The 20,289-nt window shown below is 39.7% G+C and overlaps 1 protein-coding gene across 2 annotated transcripts in view; it reads right to left on the bottom strand.

Annotated features, from left to right (window-relative positions):
• Positions 1–20,289, bottom strand: part of MEGF10 (multiple EGF like domains 10) — an 85,911-nt gene that overhangs the window by 42,716 nt on the left and 22,906 nt on the right. For both annotated transcript variants that reach the window (XM_039567355.1, XM_039567356.1), the window contains 4 exons: positions 15,677–15,769; positions 3,223–3,469; positions 2,587–2,707; positions 606–742 (listed from right to left, as the gene is read on the bottom strand). In XM_039567355.1, coding sequence (XP_039423289.1) covers positions 606–742; positions 2,587–2,707; positions 3,223–3,469; positions 15,677–15,769 — 598 coding nt within the window. The remainder of the gene's footprint in view (positions 1–605; positions 743–2,586; positions 2,708–3,222; positions 3,470–15,676; positions 15,770–20,289) is intronic.

Below are 20,289 nucleotides of genomic sequence, written 5' to 3'. Positions count from 1 at the left end.
AGTGATTAGGCTGCTGCTGACACCAGAAAATGAGTTGTGTGCTGCTTAAAATACATGCAGGAAAACGTTCTTTCATCGCTTTCCACTGCCTTCAAAGGTGATGTCTCACTCTACTATCTTTCCAATCCGCCAAAGCTGACTTTTAGTCATCAGAAAATGAAATGCTTCATTTCATTTGAGCGGAGTATTTTTAGGAGACAACCCTCCAGCCTGCTCCCTTTGAAGAGGGATTGAACGAGCCTCCCTTGCTGCTATGAGTGCCAGACATCTGCACAAACCCTTGAACCTCCCTCCTCACGCCTCCACCACAGCCCAGCCTGCACCACTCTGCACGACACTCCACACAAGAAGTGCCAGAGCTCAGGGCCCAGCAGGAAAACACTGAAACCCAGCAGTTCCTTCACAGAAGTGTTCTTCCACATGGACACTTGCAACTTGGAACCCAGCATCAGCTGAGTGACACAGCAAACATTTCACCATCAAAACCAGCACTTTTAATTGTATCACAGATCCATTCATTGCTCTTTCTACCAGCTTCTGAAGTTTCCCTGTTGTAGCAGAGCCCCCCCAGGCTCAGCAGGCTGGCAGGAATGGGTTTTCCTTACCGTTCCCCTGTGTAGCCCGGGCTGCAGTGGCAGTGACCTGTCGCTGAGTCGCAGGTCCCTCCGTTGTGGCACTGGCACTCCTGAGAGCAGTTCTTCCCATAACGACCCTCAGGACAAGGCTGACCACAGACCATGCCCTGTGAGCGCAGAGGAGAAAACTTAGTGTTAAGAGTTGGGACTGCAGCTTGAATGGACAAGGAAGAAATGAGGGAAGGTCAAGGAGATCCCGTATTACTCGCCCAGTGCTGATCTTGGAAATGCCAGACCCTTCTCCAGCTTTAAACGTGGGGCATGTTCCAGCACTGGAGGAATAATCTTCTAGGATTTCCATGCTGGAAATAAAAGCTTATGAAAAACACTCTCCCTAAGCACCTGTGAAAACACTTACACATTTAAGACTAACTGATGTCAAGCTCTTCCCAATTTATTTACCAGGAGTACTATATATCAATGCACAAAGGAATGCCCTCCAGTGAATAGAGGTGTAGGAATCAGCAGTTGCTCTAATGCCCCAATTACTCTATTTTATGGTAAGTTGGGGTTTTGTTGTGATGAATGAAAAAGCTGTTTGTAATTTCACTTAAAGCAGCATGTCCTAAAAGCTTAAGTAGCATGATTGCTCCTTTCAATGGGTTTTGAATTTCTGCACTGCCTTTTACATCCTTGGAACTAATTACACCTGGGTGGTGAAGGAAACATCAGAACCTAAGGCTTTTAAGAAGCCATTTCAAGAAAAAGGTATTTACAGGCATTTCATCAGACAAAAGACATCCAGGTATTTCATCTAATATAAGACTGCAGCATTTGCACCTGGCTACTTTAAACCTCCCTTACAGGAAAAGCAAAAAAAAGGTTATGCTGACAAAGTAGTATTTCACAGAACTGAAACTTTAAAATTAAAACTTACGCTTAAATAATTAGTTGGAATGGAAAATTAGTCAGAGGTCTAAAAAGTAATGTACTAGTTAACACACCTACTAGTATAAAATTTTCCTCACTGCTTCATGTGCTATCTCATTTTTTAGTAGCTGTGTTTAGGCAGATAAAGGGAGTCAAGAATTTATGCAAACATTTGTATTCTATGACCAGTAATTTTGTCTCTTTTAGTGTGAAATGGAATAAAAAGTAAAAATAGCCATATTCCAAGCTAGGTAGTCAGGTGTGCTACTCAAACTCACAAACAGAGATTGTATTTTATAGCCACGCTCTCTAGTTGGCGAAAAACTGACCTCTGGCACAGGTTATGTCAATACAATATAATCACAAGGTAATTAAATGATCAGTAAATGTGAATTTTCACACAAAATGAACATTTAAACAGAAAATATTATCAAATGTTCATGATCAATATAATCAGCAAATGTATTTAAAGAATTTATTTGGGCCTTGATCACCATCCAACTTCATTATCTGCCAACTCAAGGGTTGGCAGCCTGGTAGCAAGGGAAGGCAATTTGCAGCTCCAAGGTCAGGTCTTCTTTCCCCATCCTCTGATAAAATGGGATGAAGCCTAAAGATAATGTCAAAGATCTGATGTCCCATCTCTTCACCAACAATGAACACAGTACCTACAGGTTTAGGGTTTTTTTCCATGCATACTGGACATACAAAAATGGGCACAAATCCCACTATTAATATATACCATGGCATCACCTCCCTAGAATATCAACTTACATGGAGAAATCAATGACTTCCAGGCAAGATCTAATGGATATTGCCTTGTCACAGCACAACTCATGTCTTTTGCTTCCCAGAATCTGACACAGTTAAAAAGGCAGTGCAGAACTGGAGCATTTTCAGTAACAGATGGTTTTGCAAGTATTTTATTTCAGTCCCTTATGCTAAAATATGTTTCTCATTACTCCTGGCTACAAGCAGACCGCATTTGCTATCCTCGTTTGCTACCCTTTTTTTCCTGTTGAAATGTACAAATATGGAAGTTTTGGGGGGGGCTGTGCGGATTTCAGAGCATGTGTTTTACCATCCATCCCGGCGGGCAGGAGCACTCCCCGGTGACGTGGTGACAGACTCCTCCATTCTGGCACGGGCACCTCTCCTCGCACTGCGGGCCGTGCTTCCCGGGGGGACACAGGTCCTCACAGCTGTGCAGGGGGTGGGGACAGCACAGACACTCGTTACCACAGGCCCCAGACACCTCTTTTACTGCTGCCATCATTAGTTCTTCCAGCCAAAAGCATGGAGAAGAGAGCAGTGTGACACACGGAGGGATGCACACCGAGTGTTGTGTGTGGCATCCACACAACAGATCTAAGGAAACAGACCTGGCATTCTAGGAATTACTCCTTCCCAAGCCGTTTCTTTATACTCAGTTTGGCACTCATTCACTGCTGCTGACACAGCTCTGGAATGACCAAGGCCAAACAACTCCATGTTCCAATGCCATTTTCCAAACCTGTGGCCAAACTGCCTTCGTGACAGCCACGAAGAACCCCCTGCTGCTCCTTTTCGTGCGTTTTTAATGGTCTGGGTCAAGGCTTCTTCTCTTGGCTGCACATCTGAACATGCCCTGCAACATGGGTTTGCCCAAACCCGCTTACTCAACTCTTCAAAACTTGTAACCCCCCCCTCCCCAAAAAATGACACAGCCGCTGCTTACAAGGCGCCGGTGTAGCCGGGGGGACACCTGCACTCCCCGGTGACGTGGTCGCAGGTGGCTCCGTTCTGGCACTGGCACTTCTGGTGGCAGTCGTTGCCGTAGGAGCCGGGGTCGCAGCGCTCCTCACAGCGCCAGCCCTTGAAGCCCGCGGAGCAGTGGCAGGCGCCGGTGATGGGGTTGCACAGGGCCCCGTTCTTGCACTGGCAGCGGCTGCTGCAGTGGGGTCCCCAGTGGTCGCTGTCGCATGCTGGGCGGGCAGAGGGAGAGAAGTGCAGCGGTTTTAGAGTAGTTTTTATGTTACAGCACGGGAGGTGATGCGTGTTGATCGTACAACAAGAAGAAAAAAGTTATTAAATGGAAATAGGTATTCCTCCTTGGTCCTTAAGGATTGTAGCAGGCAGGCCAGACTTAATTTATGCAATTCATGCAAATGATTCTTCTTGAGAAAAGCCAGCGTTACAAAACATGAGGCTGAGAAAAAAATGCAAGCCTGAATCCCTTAGTTCTCAAAACTCTTCATTATGACTCTCCACCATCAAACCATGAGCTTCCCTTTACAGAGGGAACTCTTGCTAACTTACAAAAAAGTAGTTTAAATCCACCAACAACTGTCTGAATCCCACAAGGAAGTTGCAAAGCTTGCTCGGTGTAGACTTACAATTTTGGACAATTCAAAGAATTCCTCCTTGTTCATGCAATTGCAAAGATTTCCTTTGCAATCTTGCAATATACTGATAGGGCAAAAGAAAACACAAGAAGCACCTCATCAAGCAATAGGAAATTAACAATTATATGCTTAAACTTAATCTGGATGTTACAAATTTGGTTATCCAAAGTGTCTTTACGATCATTCAAATCCATCTTTTCTTGTCTGCCCCAATGCATCCCATTAAAGCCCTATAAGCAAACCATTCAGAGGGTATTTCAGCATCAAAAGAAGAACTTAAGGAAGAAATTTTATCCTAAGAAACACAGGAGTCCTGTAAAGAGCCAGAAGATTAAGGTCACCTGGAGTTCAACAGGAATGTGTTAATCATATGGTCAAATGATCTGATTTTATTTTTATGTTCTGTTGATAACAGCAGCACAATGGGAAAGCTTCAATTGCGGCGACTGTGAGCCCAGGCTCTCCTCTTGAAGACTGACAACCATTGTTCTCCCAGTCTTCTCCTGGGGCAAAAAAGCCAGGCAGAGAACAGGCACACTTTCCTAGACTAATGCAAAGTAATTCAAGAATGCTCCTCAGGGTAGGAATTACTCAGCTGTAAGAGCTGTTCACCCAGGCTACACACACAAAAAAAAAAAAGGAATTAGGGTCTTTTCAAGAATCTACTCCTTAAGGGTTTTTTTTTTTCTAGGATAGGTCACTAGAACATGCATCCATAAATGGAGATATTGTGAGTACTTACACATAATAAAATGGAGAGCAACAGAAAGCAGTGTTATGTATTATAAACACCCAGCAATGCTGCTGGGCTGTAAGAACAACTGCCCATCTATTACTGGCCTCTCTCTTTAAAGATGGTTTGTTGTGGACAAACAACAGGTCTACAACAGTTTCGTAGTGCACTGCTGCCTACAGCACACTGCATCTCTCCAATTGCCTTTTGACATGATAACTTTCAGCATTATCGATGTCTGCATAGAGCAGAATGTGTAATCCTCATGCTCAACCAGTCAGGAAACTAGCTATTTTGGGATATATAAAAATATATCTATGTCTGTCGAGCTGTCTGAGACAGTCACGTGTTCTGTCAAGAGTGAGCATAAACCCCTACTTTTATTTATTATTTTTTAATTTTTTTAATTAACACGTTAGTCCAGATTCAATTGAAAGTCTTCTTCCTTTGGCAAAATTTCAATTTCTGCCGTTCCTCATGTAAAAATTAAGTAATAAATTAAAAAATCAATTAAGAAAACCCCAACAAACAAACAAAAAAAAACCCTGTCTGGGCATGTCTGCTAAACAGGAGAATCCAGACTGATTGTCACACCACAACTGTTTCAGTGCAGAGCTCAGGCAAGGATGGAGGCAGCCAGAACATGCCCTCGCTACAAAGATGGGACTGGCAAGAGAAGATTTATTCTTGGTTGAAAAGTGAGAGTGTGATAGGTTGTGTTCTTTCACCAGCTGCTGGGAATGGGGTATTTGGTGCAGCCAACAACATTGCTGCAGCTTCCTGAAGACCCAGTGCAACGAGTCTGAGAGCCACAGGGACCAGAAACTTCTCCTACCAAGCATCTGCCACTGCATCCAGCACCCAGCCTCACTTGGGGAGCATGTACTGCCCAGTGCATACCCATTAATTAGTTTCCTGGCATGACCTTCTCATTATGTTTGCAGGAAATCATTAAAATAAAAACACATCCTATGGCTGGCAAAGGATTCCCAGTCTCAAGACCATTCTCCTGGCAATGAGCAGGTGAATAAGAAATATTGACTTTGCAACCTCTCATGACATTCCACCAGGACAGCGGTGGCCCCACCACGGTGCAGTTTTGCCCCAACCCCTTCACACAAGGCTTTGTCACCAGCCTTCCATTCACCTTTGACTTATGGGGAGAACTGTGGAGAAATGTGCAGGATTAAGGGGAATAAATAATAATACTGAACAAGACAGATAAATCAGGTCTTTCATCTCTTTGTCCCCTGACTGATCATCACTAATATTCTGCATAGGAAATCACAGTGATTTGTCAGAAACTGATGCTCAGTTTACTATTAGAAAAGAAGAAGGCAAAGGGTAGAAATGTTTCCTGTAGCAAGTTTTGATTACTTTTAATTAGTTTTGGATCTTAAATTCACCAATTATTGTATCAGACTATTTCTGCTGCTTTCTAGGATTCAAAGACTGAGAAAGTTGTGTTGGAAGTCACACACATCTGCTAATTTGGTGGAATAGGAGAGTCTTGGGAGTTAAGGACTGTCAGGTTAGAGAGTGTCAGCTGGAGTTTAATGAGAATAGCTGTGCTGGCTGCACCAGGTCACAGGCACACATGCTCAGGGCACACACCACAGGCAGGCACACGCAAGAGCCTCAGACACTGATTTTCTGAACAGATCCAGAGCTGTAAATCATCTCTCTCAGCAAAAGGGGAAAGGGGAGCAATGCACAGAGACAAGAGCCCCATGCTCAGAATTTCAGTACAAGGATGGTGCCTCTCAGCCGCAATCACTCCTGCAAAGTCTAAATCACTCAGAGGTGCAAACCCCAGCCAGTAAACCAGCATTAATTCTGTGTTGATTGTACAGAACTGGCCTACTGCTGTTCTGTCTTACACAGCACACCTTCTTTGCCTTTCACACATTACATTTACCCTCAGGTTTTTATGTTTTAAACAGAAGAGTGAGTTAGGCTCCCTGTCGGCTTTTGCAGCAGATTCACAGTGTCCTTTCTGCCTTCACCTAATGCTGTAGGGGAAAACACAAAAGATGCATAATCACCACTGTTAACACCATGTTATTAACGCCACATCTTCTTGTATTTTTTATCCTTTTATCCATTTCCATTATCATCTGGGAATATCTTTTTTGTCACCACAGTAGGCCCTGTGCACATCACACAGTGACACAGCCACAGGAAGGAGAACTTTGCTCTCCAAAGGCTGCTCAGCAAAACCAGGAGTTCACCTCTGGAATAAGGGCACTGCATTGCAGGAATTCTGTTTAATATGAGCACTATGGTAAGAATCTCTAAGGCTATGCAGGTCTACCATGATAAAAATTCTTGCTGACACTGAGGGCCAAGTGACTTGAGAAACAGTGAGAAGCTCAAGGATTCAATGGTGAAAGAAAACCACCTTGGAGAAGAAACTGAAGCTTGTGATGGAAACTGGTACCAATTTGGGGCCTTTTGTAGCATCTTTGAAGGTGTAAAGTTCTGTTGTATAGCATATGATTTCCTTTTAAAATAACTGTAATGCACATTGTTATTGTGCTGGGCTAAATGTGGTTTTATGCAAATGGTTTTTGTGATTTACAAACTGGGGTGGTGGGAACCCCAATACTTAATTTATTCTTTTTAATGATTTTTTTTCTAACAATCTGGAACATGTGTGTAGAATTTGGCAACTACTTTATTGCTCGTTATAAACAAAAAACACTTTTAACTAAATATGGTCACATGCTTGTAAGGTTTTTTTCTTGCTTTTTAAAAATGTTGATTTCATTAAAGGGCAACAAAAAGAGAAGTGCAAACAAGTCCCAGTTTATTCTTGACAAACCCACCTGGATCACCTACAGTTCTGCACGTCTCTACAGGCTGGCCAATAAGGAAAAAAAAATAAGGCTATCAGATCAAGCCAAAGATCAGTTCAGAAGAAAAACCTCCTTAGAAACTCTAACTTGCAACTACCTTTTTAACTATGCCACAATTTCCCTTATACCTTTATACTCAAGCCAGACAATGTTTATTGCAATGCTATTTTTAAGGATCTTTTTTTGTTATTGGGGAGGCAGAAGAACTACAGCAAAACTAAGATTTACTGTTCTTGCTGTCAGTTTTTTGCAGGTGTCTCATATGCAGTACCAAGACAACTAAATGAGATTTTAGTCTATCTTACCCATCTTTCTACAAAACACATTGCAGTGTGTTCCTGGAAATACATACCACTGCTTCAAAACAGAGGAGATTCTTATCACTTCATTAGGCTTACGTATTTTTATGGTCTTTTAGAAAAACTGAAAAAATTCCCTACCACAGACAGCAGGGAGTGAATACTCCCTCCCTCAGAATGCAATATTGTGAAGTATAAATTTAAAATAACCTAACACTGGCAAATACACATATTCCTATCTCTCTGCCCTCAAAAGTCTCAGCATAGTTTCTTAAGAAAGTTACAAGGAACTACAGCCTTTAGTAAGTGAAGTGTGATTTCCCTTGCTTCAGCATGTAAAACAAACTGAAGATGCTCATAGCTTCGACATCCTTCCTTCCTTCCTTTTCTTTTCCTTCCCTTCCTTCCTTCCTTCCTTTTCTTTTCCTTCCCTTCCTTCCTTCCTTCCTTCCTTCCTTCCTTCCTTCCTTCCTTCCTTTTCTTTTCCTTCCCTTCCTTCCTTTTTACTTTTGCTTCCTTCCTTCTTCCCTCTCTTTTCCCTTCCTTCCTGCCTTGTCACATCGAGGGCAACTCTAAATCTCTGTGCCATCCTTTGCATCCCTTCTTTGATTCTCAGATCTCCAATACCTTGTCCTTGCTCTCATGACCTTTATGCTCTGCCCTTCATCCATCAGTTTCACATTTACATCACCCAATGTGAGTAAAAAAGGCCAATACTGAGAAAACTTTGATTTATCCAAAGGAGTACTCCACTGACAGTCTTGTTACTACGAACAAGATTGCTAATCCCTGGACATGCCCCAAGGCATGACTTCCAAGATCAACAGAAGGGAAATCCATTGATTCACTGAGCAAAAACCACAAAAATATGGATGTTATCAGTAATCTATACTCACATCATCCCTACTGGAAAGTTTAGAGAGTATTCTTGAAACTACTCTCTGCTATTTCCATCTGGTTAGCTGCAGATCTAAATGGATGGCATTTGCTTCCCTCAGGATATTCCTGCAGCATAGGAAACAGATAATAATTCTCCCAACTGGAATTTAAGCTAAGTAAAAGTAAATTCCTGCTGATTTTGAAAGCTATAAATACTCAAAGTGTGTTTTAACTTTGACAAGATGCATGAAGCCCCTAGTGACATCGGCTTGTCTGTCAGCCTGGAAAGCAAGACAGCAAATGTGGAACATGGCAAACAGAAGTTTCAGAGATGAGTCAAAAAAGCCAGGAAACAAAGCCAGCTACTCTGAAAACTAGAATAAAAATATCCTGTTGAAAACATTTAAAGTCTTATTTCATAAAACCATGGATTATTCTCCATTTAATTCTTTCTTTTTTTTTGCTCTGTTCTAGTCATCTCAAAATGCTATGAAAATATAGGTACATGCATATTAAAAAAAAAATCTTTTTTTACTTCAGAGAATCACTTGTAATAATTATAAAATACCAATGTCTTTGACTAAAAGACCTACTTTACCTACATCCTAGACACAAAAATGCATGGAATTTTTTTTTTTTTTCAGAATGCCATTTCTATTGGATCTGGAATTTTCTTTCAGTCTTTTGTTTCTATCTGATTGCATTTGTTATACTGTAGGCCTTTTACCCTGTGGCGTATTTTTCATTGTTACTTTTTGTTTTGTGTGTAAGAAAGGATTTTTATTCAAAATGCTAAGCTGAAATTTAATTCAGGGTTTTTTCTTGTTTACTTTATAGAAGCCTTTTGATCCGTGAAGTGGAAGAACAATGAAAATGTGTTTTTCAGATCTTATGAAAGACTGGAACTATATGCCTTTCACATGCCATAAATTTCCAAGACTCTTTAAAGTGCTTTGGACAGCAGAATACAAGGATGGATAATTGATAAGGAAAACACACACAGATGGTAGTTGGTGATCATTTTATCATGTTACTGAGGTAAAACCTGTTAAAAATAATTATTATTATAGGAAAAATTTTAAGAACCTGCTTGTACCACACCCTGTCCATGACCCTGATTTTGCACAGATGTCCTTGTAGAACCATAAGTTAGCTTTTTTCCCCGTTTTTTTATTTTTTTGCAATGACTTGAAGGTCATCTTAGGTTTTTTATTTTTTAAATTAGCACAAATGGTATCCTTCACATCCTTGAAAACCTACTTAGCAAGCCACTGAAAATATATAAGCCTGCCAATATATAAGGCAGATTGAAATTAAATCAGCACTAAAAAGACTTATACACTGCTACTAGGAAAAAAACACGCCACAGACCTTATTAAAAAAAATCAACTTAGGCAAACAGTACAAATTACTGAGTTTCCAAAACGATGAAAAGCAGAAATGAAAAGTTTCTCTGGTCCAGAAAACATTCACAAAGCAATAAAACCATTACCATTTACTGGAATGCCTTCCTTTCAGTAAATCCCAACATAAGTAAATTTAATAACTTTTTTTTGTAGAAAACAATTTTTTTGTTTCTACTTTTGCTTAAAGACTGATACTGTAATTAAGCAAAATTCTGAGGCATGGCCATGAAATCTATTAATTTCCCTAGAACTCCTAGACCAAAATGGTTCATAGGACAAAAAATACACTAAACGGAAGAATTTTATTATTTCAGATTCATAGTCATTTCTAGACAAGCAGAGGTGCTATGCAGCCCTGGAAATTTTGATGCCACCTACCACAGAAACACTGTACTAACTCTGTTAAAAATGAGGGTGATGGCAACTTCCATTAGTATCTGTTTTTCCTATTTGCACCTGATCTGATTTGCTGGTGGCTTAGTTTCTCAACTCAAAGATATTCAGCCTTGTTAGAGGAGAAAATGAAGTATTCAGCTGGAAAAACTGAGGAGAAGTCAGTCAGGGAAGTTACAGCAGCAGTAATTGCAGAAGAATTATGGGTAGTGAACATAGTGAAGACACATTAAATATGAACAGGTTAAATTTAAGATTGTTTATGACCTGCTGGCACTTTTGTTTGGGAGCCGGGCTGGGGGCTGTTCTGCACTACTTGAATGAGCTATTTCTCTACATTTTCCATAAAAGTAAATAGCTCTCTGCCAGGATACTCTGCAGTTTTGCCTGTGTGTTTACCAGCTCCCCAGTTCTGGGAACCAAGCCTTCCTAATGCAAGGATGTGGTTAAAACCAGAACTTATTTCTGCAGCCTGCTGGATGTCCTGGAAAACTCAGGGATGAGCTAACTCTCTAAGCACATCTTGCAAGCTCCATTAGTCAAAATGCTCTTGACAAAGAAAAAGGAAAGCAATGCCCTAGCCAAAAAAAAGCTCAGTTCAGGATTCTGTGCCATGAGGGTGTGCAAGGTGGTTCCAGGCACCTGCCTGGCAGCTGCACCACCTCACTTGCAAAAGTCACACATCCACCTCTGCAGGGTTAAAGGAAATCAAGGGCTCCACTGGGAAACTGGCACTGCTCGTGGCTCACGTGAGTGTCTCACACACATTAATGCCAAGGGATCCAGTTTCTGCCACAGTCTGCATCTGCCAAGTCCCATGAAGAAAACAGCAAGATTTTCACGGAATTTGTGAACTTTACAAAACACCCACGGCTATGAAGGAAATCTGATAGTAGCAGAGCTACTGTAGTTTAAAAGTTACCTTAAAAAGCCCATTTAAAGGTAAAGGTTTCTCTGAGATGCCAGCCTTAAGCCTGCAGCTCAATGTATTAAGGAAAAATCCAATTTTCTTCTCATGCTTTACAAATCCCTGGAGACAAATTACGTCTTCATGGCAATTTTTCTACTCCCATGACTTCAGACTATAGTCTCAATAAAGCTCTGCTAATCACCAACAGAATCATATTACAAATTAAAACCCAGTGATTCAAACAAATCTCAAGATTACTTAAGCACAACAAAAATGGAAGAATCTTATTCCCATTTTCACAAACAATTCTAACCATGCTTTGGTCATAAACCAAAGACATGCCATTCCCTTTTTCCTTTACCACTCAGGCCAGCTGGGGGGATCACAAGGCTACAACCATTTCAGACAAGTCAGTGTAATATTGATTTTTGCCTCTGCTCCAGCTTATCCAGAAAGTGTCCTATCGATTTTGAAGGAATTATTTGCAGACTGCTAGGCATGAGAAGAAAAACAAAGTGGATGTCCTGGTTGCTTCGTGGCACTCCACCTGAGGCTGGTTGTGGATCTGAACTGCATACACACTCAAAACTGACAATCAGGTTCACGTATTCTCTGTTATAGTAAGTAGTGCTGCAAGAGTGTGAGCAGAAAACAGGGAGAAAACATAAATTACAATTGTACAACAGGGTTTGATCATTTCCACGTCTATACAGACAACTATTACCACATGTAGCAACTTCTCAGAAGACTGTTTTATTCTCAATCTGTGGTCAGTCAAAAGCACCCTTAAAACAACCCAATCTGACACATGCCAGTTAAAAATTTGATAAAACAGTAATCTAGTTTGGGAGGGAAACGTTGTGTCACTTTGTTTGTTCTTCAATAAAATCTATTTTTTAACCTATATTTAGGACTCTGTGCACTTTTGTAAATTTTGCCCTTGTCCCCAGCCCAGAACTGTCCAACTTATATTCCTGGAAGTCAAAAGTATTTTTTCAGAGGGGATCTGACAGTTTGTGGATTGTGCTGATTCACTCACTCAATACATCTTCTGTCCACTCACCTGTCCTTACTGTTGTGTTCAATCAATACATCTTTACTAAAATAAATTGTTTTGCATGACTGTCACCTCTCCCACTAGAATGGAAGTGTTCTGCAAAGGAGGGATCTCCTGATTCAAGTGGTGTATTCCTCTCAGATGTATCTACATTATCATAATCTTCTTTATCCACCTCCCACTGACTTTCACTGCAAGAAAACACGGCATAATACATTCTATTTCCTTTAAATAAAAAGAAAAGACCTGGAGAAAAATTACACCTCACAGAGGAGATGTTCCCCAAGGAGAGATTATTTAATTAACAAAACTCCTAAGCCACCACTCAGTTTTCCCTCGCTGAAGAATAGATCCAATCCCATTTTCCACTCAGTTGGGATGTAATTTTTTCAGAAAGGCAGAGGATGTGGTGGGGAGCAGAGTTATGGTCTGGGTTAGAACTGAGCACTGAAAAAAGATAGGCTCAGCACTCTGGTTAAACCTGAGGCCTCCTCTCCCTAAACTAAGAGCAGCCACTGACCTAAGCAATTTGGGAATTGGCAAAGAGTCATGGCAATAAGGAGGTAATGTTTGCTACAAAAGGAAATGGGAGTCACCCAAAAAATTTATTCCCTCCTGAGAAACCACAGATAAAAATCAGTCTGGGGGGTTGGCAGATGGACAGATGCTGCAGCAGGACTAAATCTGTTCCCAGATATTTGCAGATAAAATTCCTTTGTAAGGAGAATAAACAATTCCGACAGAGATAGGACAGCAGTTTGGAAGAAAATGTTTAGTTCTGCAGTTTCACAAAATGTTTGGTCCCTAGGTAGAACAGTTCCTTCCAACATGTCTGGGTCCACGAAAATGAACAGATGACTACATCTGGAAATTGGCCTAATACCTCACACTTTGAGGATAACATCTCCTTTTCAGTCAGGGCATTCTATCTGGTCATCAGCAGCCATAAAATCCCTGAACCTTTGCCTTACGAAAACACTGGCCTGTCTTTCAAATATGGTTCCACCATTCAGTTAAGTAATTAAAATGTTTGATGGACATTATTACAGTAGGGCAACTTGTATGTATTCCTACTGAATCAATAACTTGTTATGTAAAAAAAAAAAAAAATTATTAAAAAAGCACAGATCTTTATTTTGTATCATTGTACCTTTCTGTTAGGAAAACTACAACCAAATTGGGGATCAGGCAGAAAATACAACTAAAGGCAGAATATCACAATCTTTTATGTAAGGCAAGCAACAAGAAAGCTCAGAAAGCCAAACCCCTCTCACTTACTATCCTTCCAACACTACCCACTGTTCTTCAATTCAGTTTGGCCTGTGCTGTACCTCTTCAGATAAGGAAATCATGGACAGATAGCAACAAACGTCAGCTCTCAAGCTCAGAAGGACAATTGAGTCAAATCAGCAACTCCCTTTGGTTTGTCCACACAGAACATGATAAATCCCAGAACAAATGTTCCTGTAGCACACGCACAGAACTATCCCCTTCCTCAGCCTACCTCCCTTCTCCTAGGGCTACAGCAGTGATCCCAAACAAATACTGGCAGTTCCAGGTAGCCCTAACATCACACAGGAGCCTTTAGAGGATCACCAGCCTCTCCAGAGATCTCAGCTCAAAGGTACACAAACCAAAGGTACACAAACAAAGGCTCTCTCAGCTTTGGCCGCCAGTGAAGTCACCCCAGAAAGTGTTTTCGCTACTGAGGCTGCTGTGACCTGCAATCAAAGGCAATCAGCTGAGGAAGATGCAGAGGAAAAGAGCTGCACATGTACTCAGAGTGAATTATACCACTCAGGTTAGAAAAATGGACACAGAAACCCTGTGAGAGGAAGGGTTCTTTCCAAAGGCAGATTTAGAGGTTCCTGTCTCATCTAAAGCACACTTTCAGACTTGAAAATCTCAATAAATAACAGTATTTTTGCAATCTGTGCTGTCTACTGATTCACATTTCTTCTGCATGTTTGATTAGTTACAGAAGAGCTCAATACATAAGGTTTTCCAAAAGAAAGATAGCATGTTTTGACAATTTATTTTGACAATTCAGTACATTAGATTAAGATCAAGTCTTACAGGAACACTCTGTTGTGAAAGAACAATGGCTCTTTCAGTTTTATGCCTTATGCAAAACTTGGGTGTTTCTTTAGAGCTATATATGAATCCCATACAAGCATACACAAAAATTACACAAGAAATGTAGTAGGTAATTTCAAAATGGTTACATTCTTCCCCATGCCACCAAATATGCTGCTGGAACAACAGTTCCAGATGAACTGAATTATGATAGCACCGTGTTTGAAAATTAAGAAAAAAAACCCCATTTCCCTATTTTTTTTAAGGGAAAATAAATGAGAGTTGTTAATTTTATAGGAATAATGTACTAAGTAAACTAGCAGTGTAGTATCTTGCAAGACATCCAGCTCCGGTTTGTTTGTTAGAAATTTATAAGGTCTATGAAATTTAAACGATACATACAGCTGTTTTTACTGTTGCCTAAAATATATTCCTTTCAGCTGGACAGTCACTAGCAGAGACCCACCTTGAACTTGATTGTAACAAAATATGTGGTTTTATGTTAGGCTCAAAAATACACTTTTAAACACCTTACAAAGGGAGCCACAATGATGCAATAAATAAAGAATTATAATGAATTGAAAGTCACTCTGAGAAACTGTATTTCAGCCAAAGGGAAGAAAGGATAAGGATTTGTGGTCTGCACAATTCTGCTCCTCTCGTCTCCTGCACATGCTTTTATGGCAAAGGGACAGGAGAAGAAAGTGGGAGAAATTTGACCAGAGTATAATGGAAAGACACTGAGAGTTCAGGGAATGAAGAGAGAAGGGAGAAAATGGACCAGTCAGTGACAGAGTGAAAAAGGAGGACAGAGTTGTTAGAAAGGCTTTGCTCATAGCTTTTAAATATCACCTGGCACCATCAAACTTTGCACATTACTAAAATAAAAACTCTGAGATTTTCTTACATGTAAAATCAAATTATATCTTTACTCCAGATACTGTGCTATCTGCATGTTTCTGAGCACAAAAAAAAACCTCATGAGTGCTGCTACATGGGAACACTGTTTGCAAGTAAATGAAGAAAAATCAGGTTACACAGAGTAACCTGATAACTCAGAAAAAAGCCCTGATCAGAGAGAAGAAGCCCAAGCACAGAACTGATGATTATCTGTCGAAAAGAGAGGACAACACCATGGAAAGAGTATGAGACAGGCAGAAGCAGGTGAAAACTCACCACTAGAGCAGTTGGGTCCTCCCCAGCCAGGCTCACACTGACAGGTGTTGGGAGCAATACAACGGCCATGGACACATTTATCAGCACAGTGAGCTGTCAGAGAAGGAAATAAAAAAACTAGTTAGAGAACTCCTACAACTCGGAAAAATATTCTTTAAAATATTCTAAAATAGTCCTAACCCAGTTATTTCATGTCTCAAGTATCCTTTTTAAAAGCAAAATAAACATCAGTGTAATAATGTGTGGTGGCATCTCTCAGAAATGTATTTCGCTTCAGTCTCTTCTACTTCTCCTAAGTTTGAAGACTCCAGCTAAAACTGTGTTGGTATTACTCAAATACTTCTGAGGAAACTGTCCAAATTTAATGAAAAAAGAGTCAAAGTATGATCCAGGTTGGAAACCCATCTGACCATGGTCCTGGGCAAGAGGCTCTCGATGGCCCTGACTGAGCAGGGAACTTGGACGGGATTGACTTCCACAGGTCACTTCCAACCTCAACCATCCTGTGACTCTCTGAAGCAAACCCTCATGCCAAGAAAAAGAAGGGAACGTCAGCAGGCATCCAAAGAAATGCTCTTTTGCAACAGCATGGGTAAAATATGATTTGCAACACACCAGTATTCTAATATCAATTTTTTCAAAATGACTGCACAGCTCAATTGAAGGATAAAGAAACAATGACAGTGATTAAAGTAACGCATGAGATACAAACCTTATGATTCACTGCAACCTTTATTCTAAGTGCTAAACAGGGCTGCCTAAAATTTATTCTTTTTTCTTTTATTTTATGATTTGCAAGCACGTTTCTAAGTCAAGTCTCACTTCGAAACACACCTTTTGTTTGAAACATCTAAGAAAAAGTTGAAATGGCTTTGATATCCAGCATTATCAGTGACAGAATATAATACACCCAAGACAAAAAATCTCTGACCAGCAACAATTTGCTGGCATCATATCAATCATGAAATACCCCTGACTTTCCAAAATATATACACTGTAATAACTTCCTTCTACTCTGAACAACAATAAAACTTAAAAAAAGTGCACAGGATGAAATTTTTCTTTGTACCAACATTTCCAGAGAAACTAAAGCAGAAATCTGACTGCTATACCAATGAACACAAAGTTAACAAGGGGAAAAAGAAAAAGTGGATGTTAATTATAAGTTTAATGAGGCTACATGTGAACCACTGAGGTTCTGAATGGATTGAAGATGTTCTGGAGGAATTAGGTATCTGGGTAAAATACTTGCAAATGTTCTGGGTTTTTTCCTAATTAAAGATGATGAAGCAAGCACATTGGTCATCTTTACATTTAGTGTGTCCAAGAAAAAGGAAAACCACACAAAGATCAGTCATATATAAAATAAAAATCTTTGATTATACCGGATCCCAGCCAGGAACTGCTTATTTTTACAGCCTTTAGTTTTCATTCTCAACTTTTATTTCTAACAAGCTACTTTTCAGATGTGCACTGAAATTATCTTAATTAGAAATCAGCTGGGACAACAATAATTTTGATGTTTGATGAAGCAAGGCATTAACACAAAGCGCTGTTTTCTATTTATTTATTACGGAAAGACTGAGTTTAAATAATACATCACAATTTTCCATTAGTCTTGTAACTTGATGTAAATCACTGGTATCTTTGAAGATTCTCTCCTAGTTAGTGCTGCCTTGGGCACTGAGGCTCTCCACAAGACAAATGTGTAAAAAACCTTGCCAGCAAACCGTGAGGCAACAGGAGGTCACTGTAAACATGCAGTGTGTGCACTTGAATGAATAACCTAGGGAATGCAAACATGCTCAGCCCAAATTTCTGAGCACTGAGCCTTAAATACAACAAGGCCATGCTCTACCACCTCCACAGTGAGGAAGCTGGAACAGAACACAAAAATAAAGAAGTTGCAAGAAACGAGACTATCTCCTTGCAGAGCCCCTCATGCCACACTGAGCACACAGATCCATGCTCTGGATATACATAAAAACCTGTTCTCTAACCAAAAGAAATTATTCTCCAGACACCTTTTGGGCTAACTGATTCTACATCTGTAGAATCCTACATCTGTAAGAGACAGCACAGGTAAAAAATTATTGCAGTGGACACAGGGATGAGAGCACCAAAATTTACTACACAGAGCCACAAAGAGGTGAAGTGAGGACAACATGAAAAGCCCCTAGAAGAAGCTGGAAAGACATGAATGACAATAGGAACAGAAAAACTACTTTCTCTTGGTTTTCTGTGGAATTGTTAGACATGGTTTTTAAAAAATACTTACATACAAGGGCAGGTGAAAAACTTAACATGAAGGGCTTTTGTATACTGCCCAGTGTGAAGAAACACCAAAAACTCCCAGGCAGCAATTGCCATGTCTTCTTTTTTTTGCAAGGGAAAGCTCAATTATTGTATGAAAAGCAATCTGGGTTCACTCTTGCACACTCACTTTCACATCTTATTTGCCATTTTCTCTTGTGCCTTATTGTTTCTTCAAGATCTTTTCTACACTCTTGCTTCATTATCTGATGTTAAAAGAAAACTTGAAAAAATGTATTTTTATCTTTAATGGAAGTTTATGCATGCATTTTAGGATCTGTTGCTTTTTCACTTTCAACAGCCAGCCATAAATCAGCTAACATAAAATTGAAACATTTTCACTGTAATTATGCACATGAAGTAAATGACTGCAAGGTTTAACTTCAACTTCCTCCAAATCATTTAAAACAAGCATTTATGGTGGGAAAAAAAATCAAGTATCTATTGAACCACATTATAAATATGTTTTCTCAAATGAATCCTTCCCTTCTTTACGGTATGCTAGAACATACCCTTTGGTGGATCCTTTCTTCCTGTGCTTGATGGCTATTTGCTACTAAAATGAGTAATATCCAGTTATACCTTAACACAGATGGTTCGTTTTCCATTTCATGTCTTAAGGAAATTCAACAGGCATAGTTCTCCATTAAGGTTCTTAGAAATGTACTACAGTGTTAGAAACCATGTGAAGTTAATGTTCAAGCTGCCAGGAACAATCAACCATTGCTTGTGTGTCCATATACAAGAAAGACACTAGAAGATGTCTTAAAACCTTTGAAATCTTTCTTTCCAGAAACATGCTAAAAAAAAAAAAAAAAAAAATCGCACTTTTTGGAAAAGTTTCTAGTCTGTAGCTAACATATGCCAAATCTCCTAGGGATTGCAACTGATATTAGCACACAAGTGGCAGGAAATTCTTTGGAATAAATAAGAAATTTAGTCAGTCACTCAGCCTGGGGTGGAGTTGCTAAGGCCAGGAGTAAGCTCCTTTACAGAACTTCACGGAATTATTGTTCTGCCTTTGTATCTGCATATAAACTGCATTCACATCACCTCAGAAAGTCCATCAGAAACATTGATACATGTACCAAAATTTTTAAGAGCAAAAATAACAACAATAATGAGGTCCAGTTAACCTACTGTTCTACACAGGTACTGTCAGTAGTGAAGACAGAGATCAGAAATTTGTACATGACTTATATCCTCTATGAACAGGAGTTTCATGAGGACAGCACCAAGCACTTTTTGTTAGTGACAGTTAATTAGTAATTACTAACAGATATCTACACTCCTATAAAACAGTCCAAGTACTGACCCCATATGTTGGATTTAAAACTAAAATACAATTGATTTCTTGTCAACCCACCTGAAGACAAAATGAAATGGCACAACTAATAAAACACAGATTCCTATTATTTTTGAAAAGCAGCAATGAAATTTCAATTCATGCAATATCGAGCCATACCAAAATCATCTACCCAGGAGACTTTTCTAATTTACCTTTGCAAACTGAGAAGTCAAATAAAGGAACAAACAGACAACAGAATATCAACAGCACCACAATGATTTTAGCCTTTTAGAGGCATCTTACATCCTCCACTAAGTAAACAAAATAATCCACACTGCATGGAAAATAAAACTACAGTAATGGAAATGCTCCAGCTGGAGACCATGAAGACTGAAGGTCTCTCTCTGCCTTCCAAGGTCAAATAAATGCAAACTCAGCTACACTGAAGGATGTGCATTTTCACGTAAGTTAAGGTCTGAGGCATTCCACAACCGCTTCAGAAGTCAGAGCAGATATGTGCTGAGTATCAGCATCTGGCATATTCTCATGTAATAACAGGAGGAATTAGTATGTCCAATGGGATTTGAACTTTTCAGGTTCTGAGTATCATTGTGTTAACACAAATGAATTTACTACATGTGCTATAGCTATGTAAAAGCTGTGGTCAAAGAAGAGAATCATCATCACACTACTCATCGCAGGATGAGTCAAACTGTAACACACTTCAGAAAGTATTCTACCTAATAAAAAAATTAAATATCATTATTCATACATGCTGTATAATAACCAAATGTAGTCAGAAATGGGTCCTTGTCAGTCTAATACATACATACTGCATGCAAAACAGGCTAAAATCATTGCCAATCTGATATCAGATCTATCAACTAAAAAAACCCCACATTTTGAGCTTGCTTTTGCACGTGCAGAAAATGTTTTGAATCAAAGCTGTATTTTCACATTCCAGGACATAAAACACGCTCTTAACAAATACCATTTTAAGACCTCCCTAGGT

Source organism: Corvus cornix, chromosome Z (assembly GCF_000738735.6).
Source record: "Corvus cornix cornix isolate S_Up_H32 chromosome Z, ASM73873v5, whole genome shotgun sequence".
NCBI classification, from domain to species: Eukaryota; Metazoa; Chordata; class Aves; order Passeriformes; family Corvidae; genus Corvus; species Corvus cornix.
Note: the sequence above shows the minus strand (reverse complement) of the source record. Positions and strands in the feature narration are given on the sequence as shown.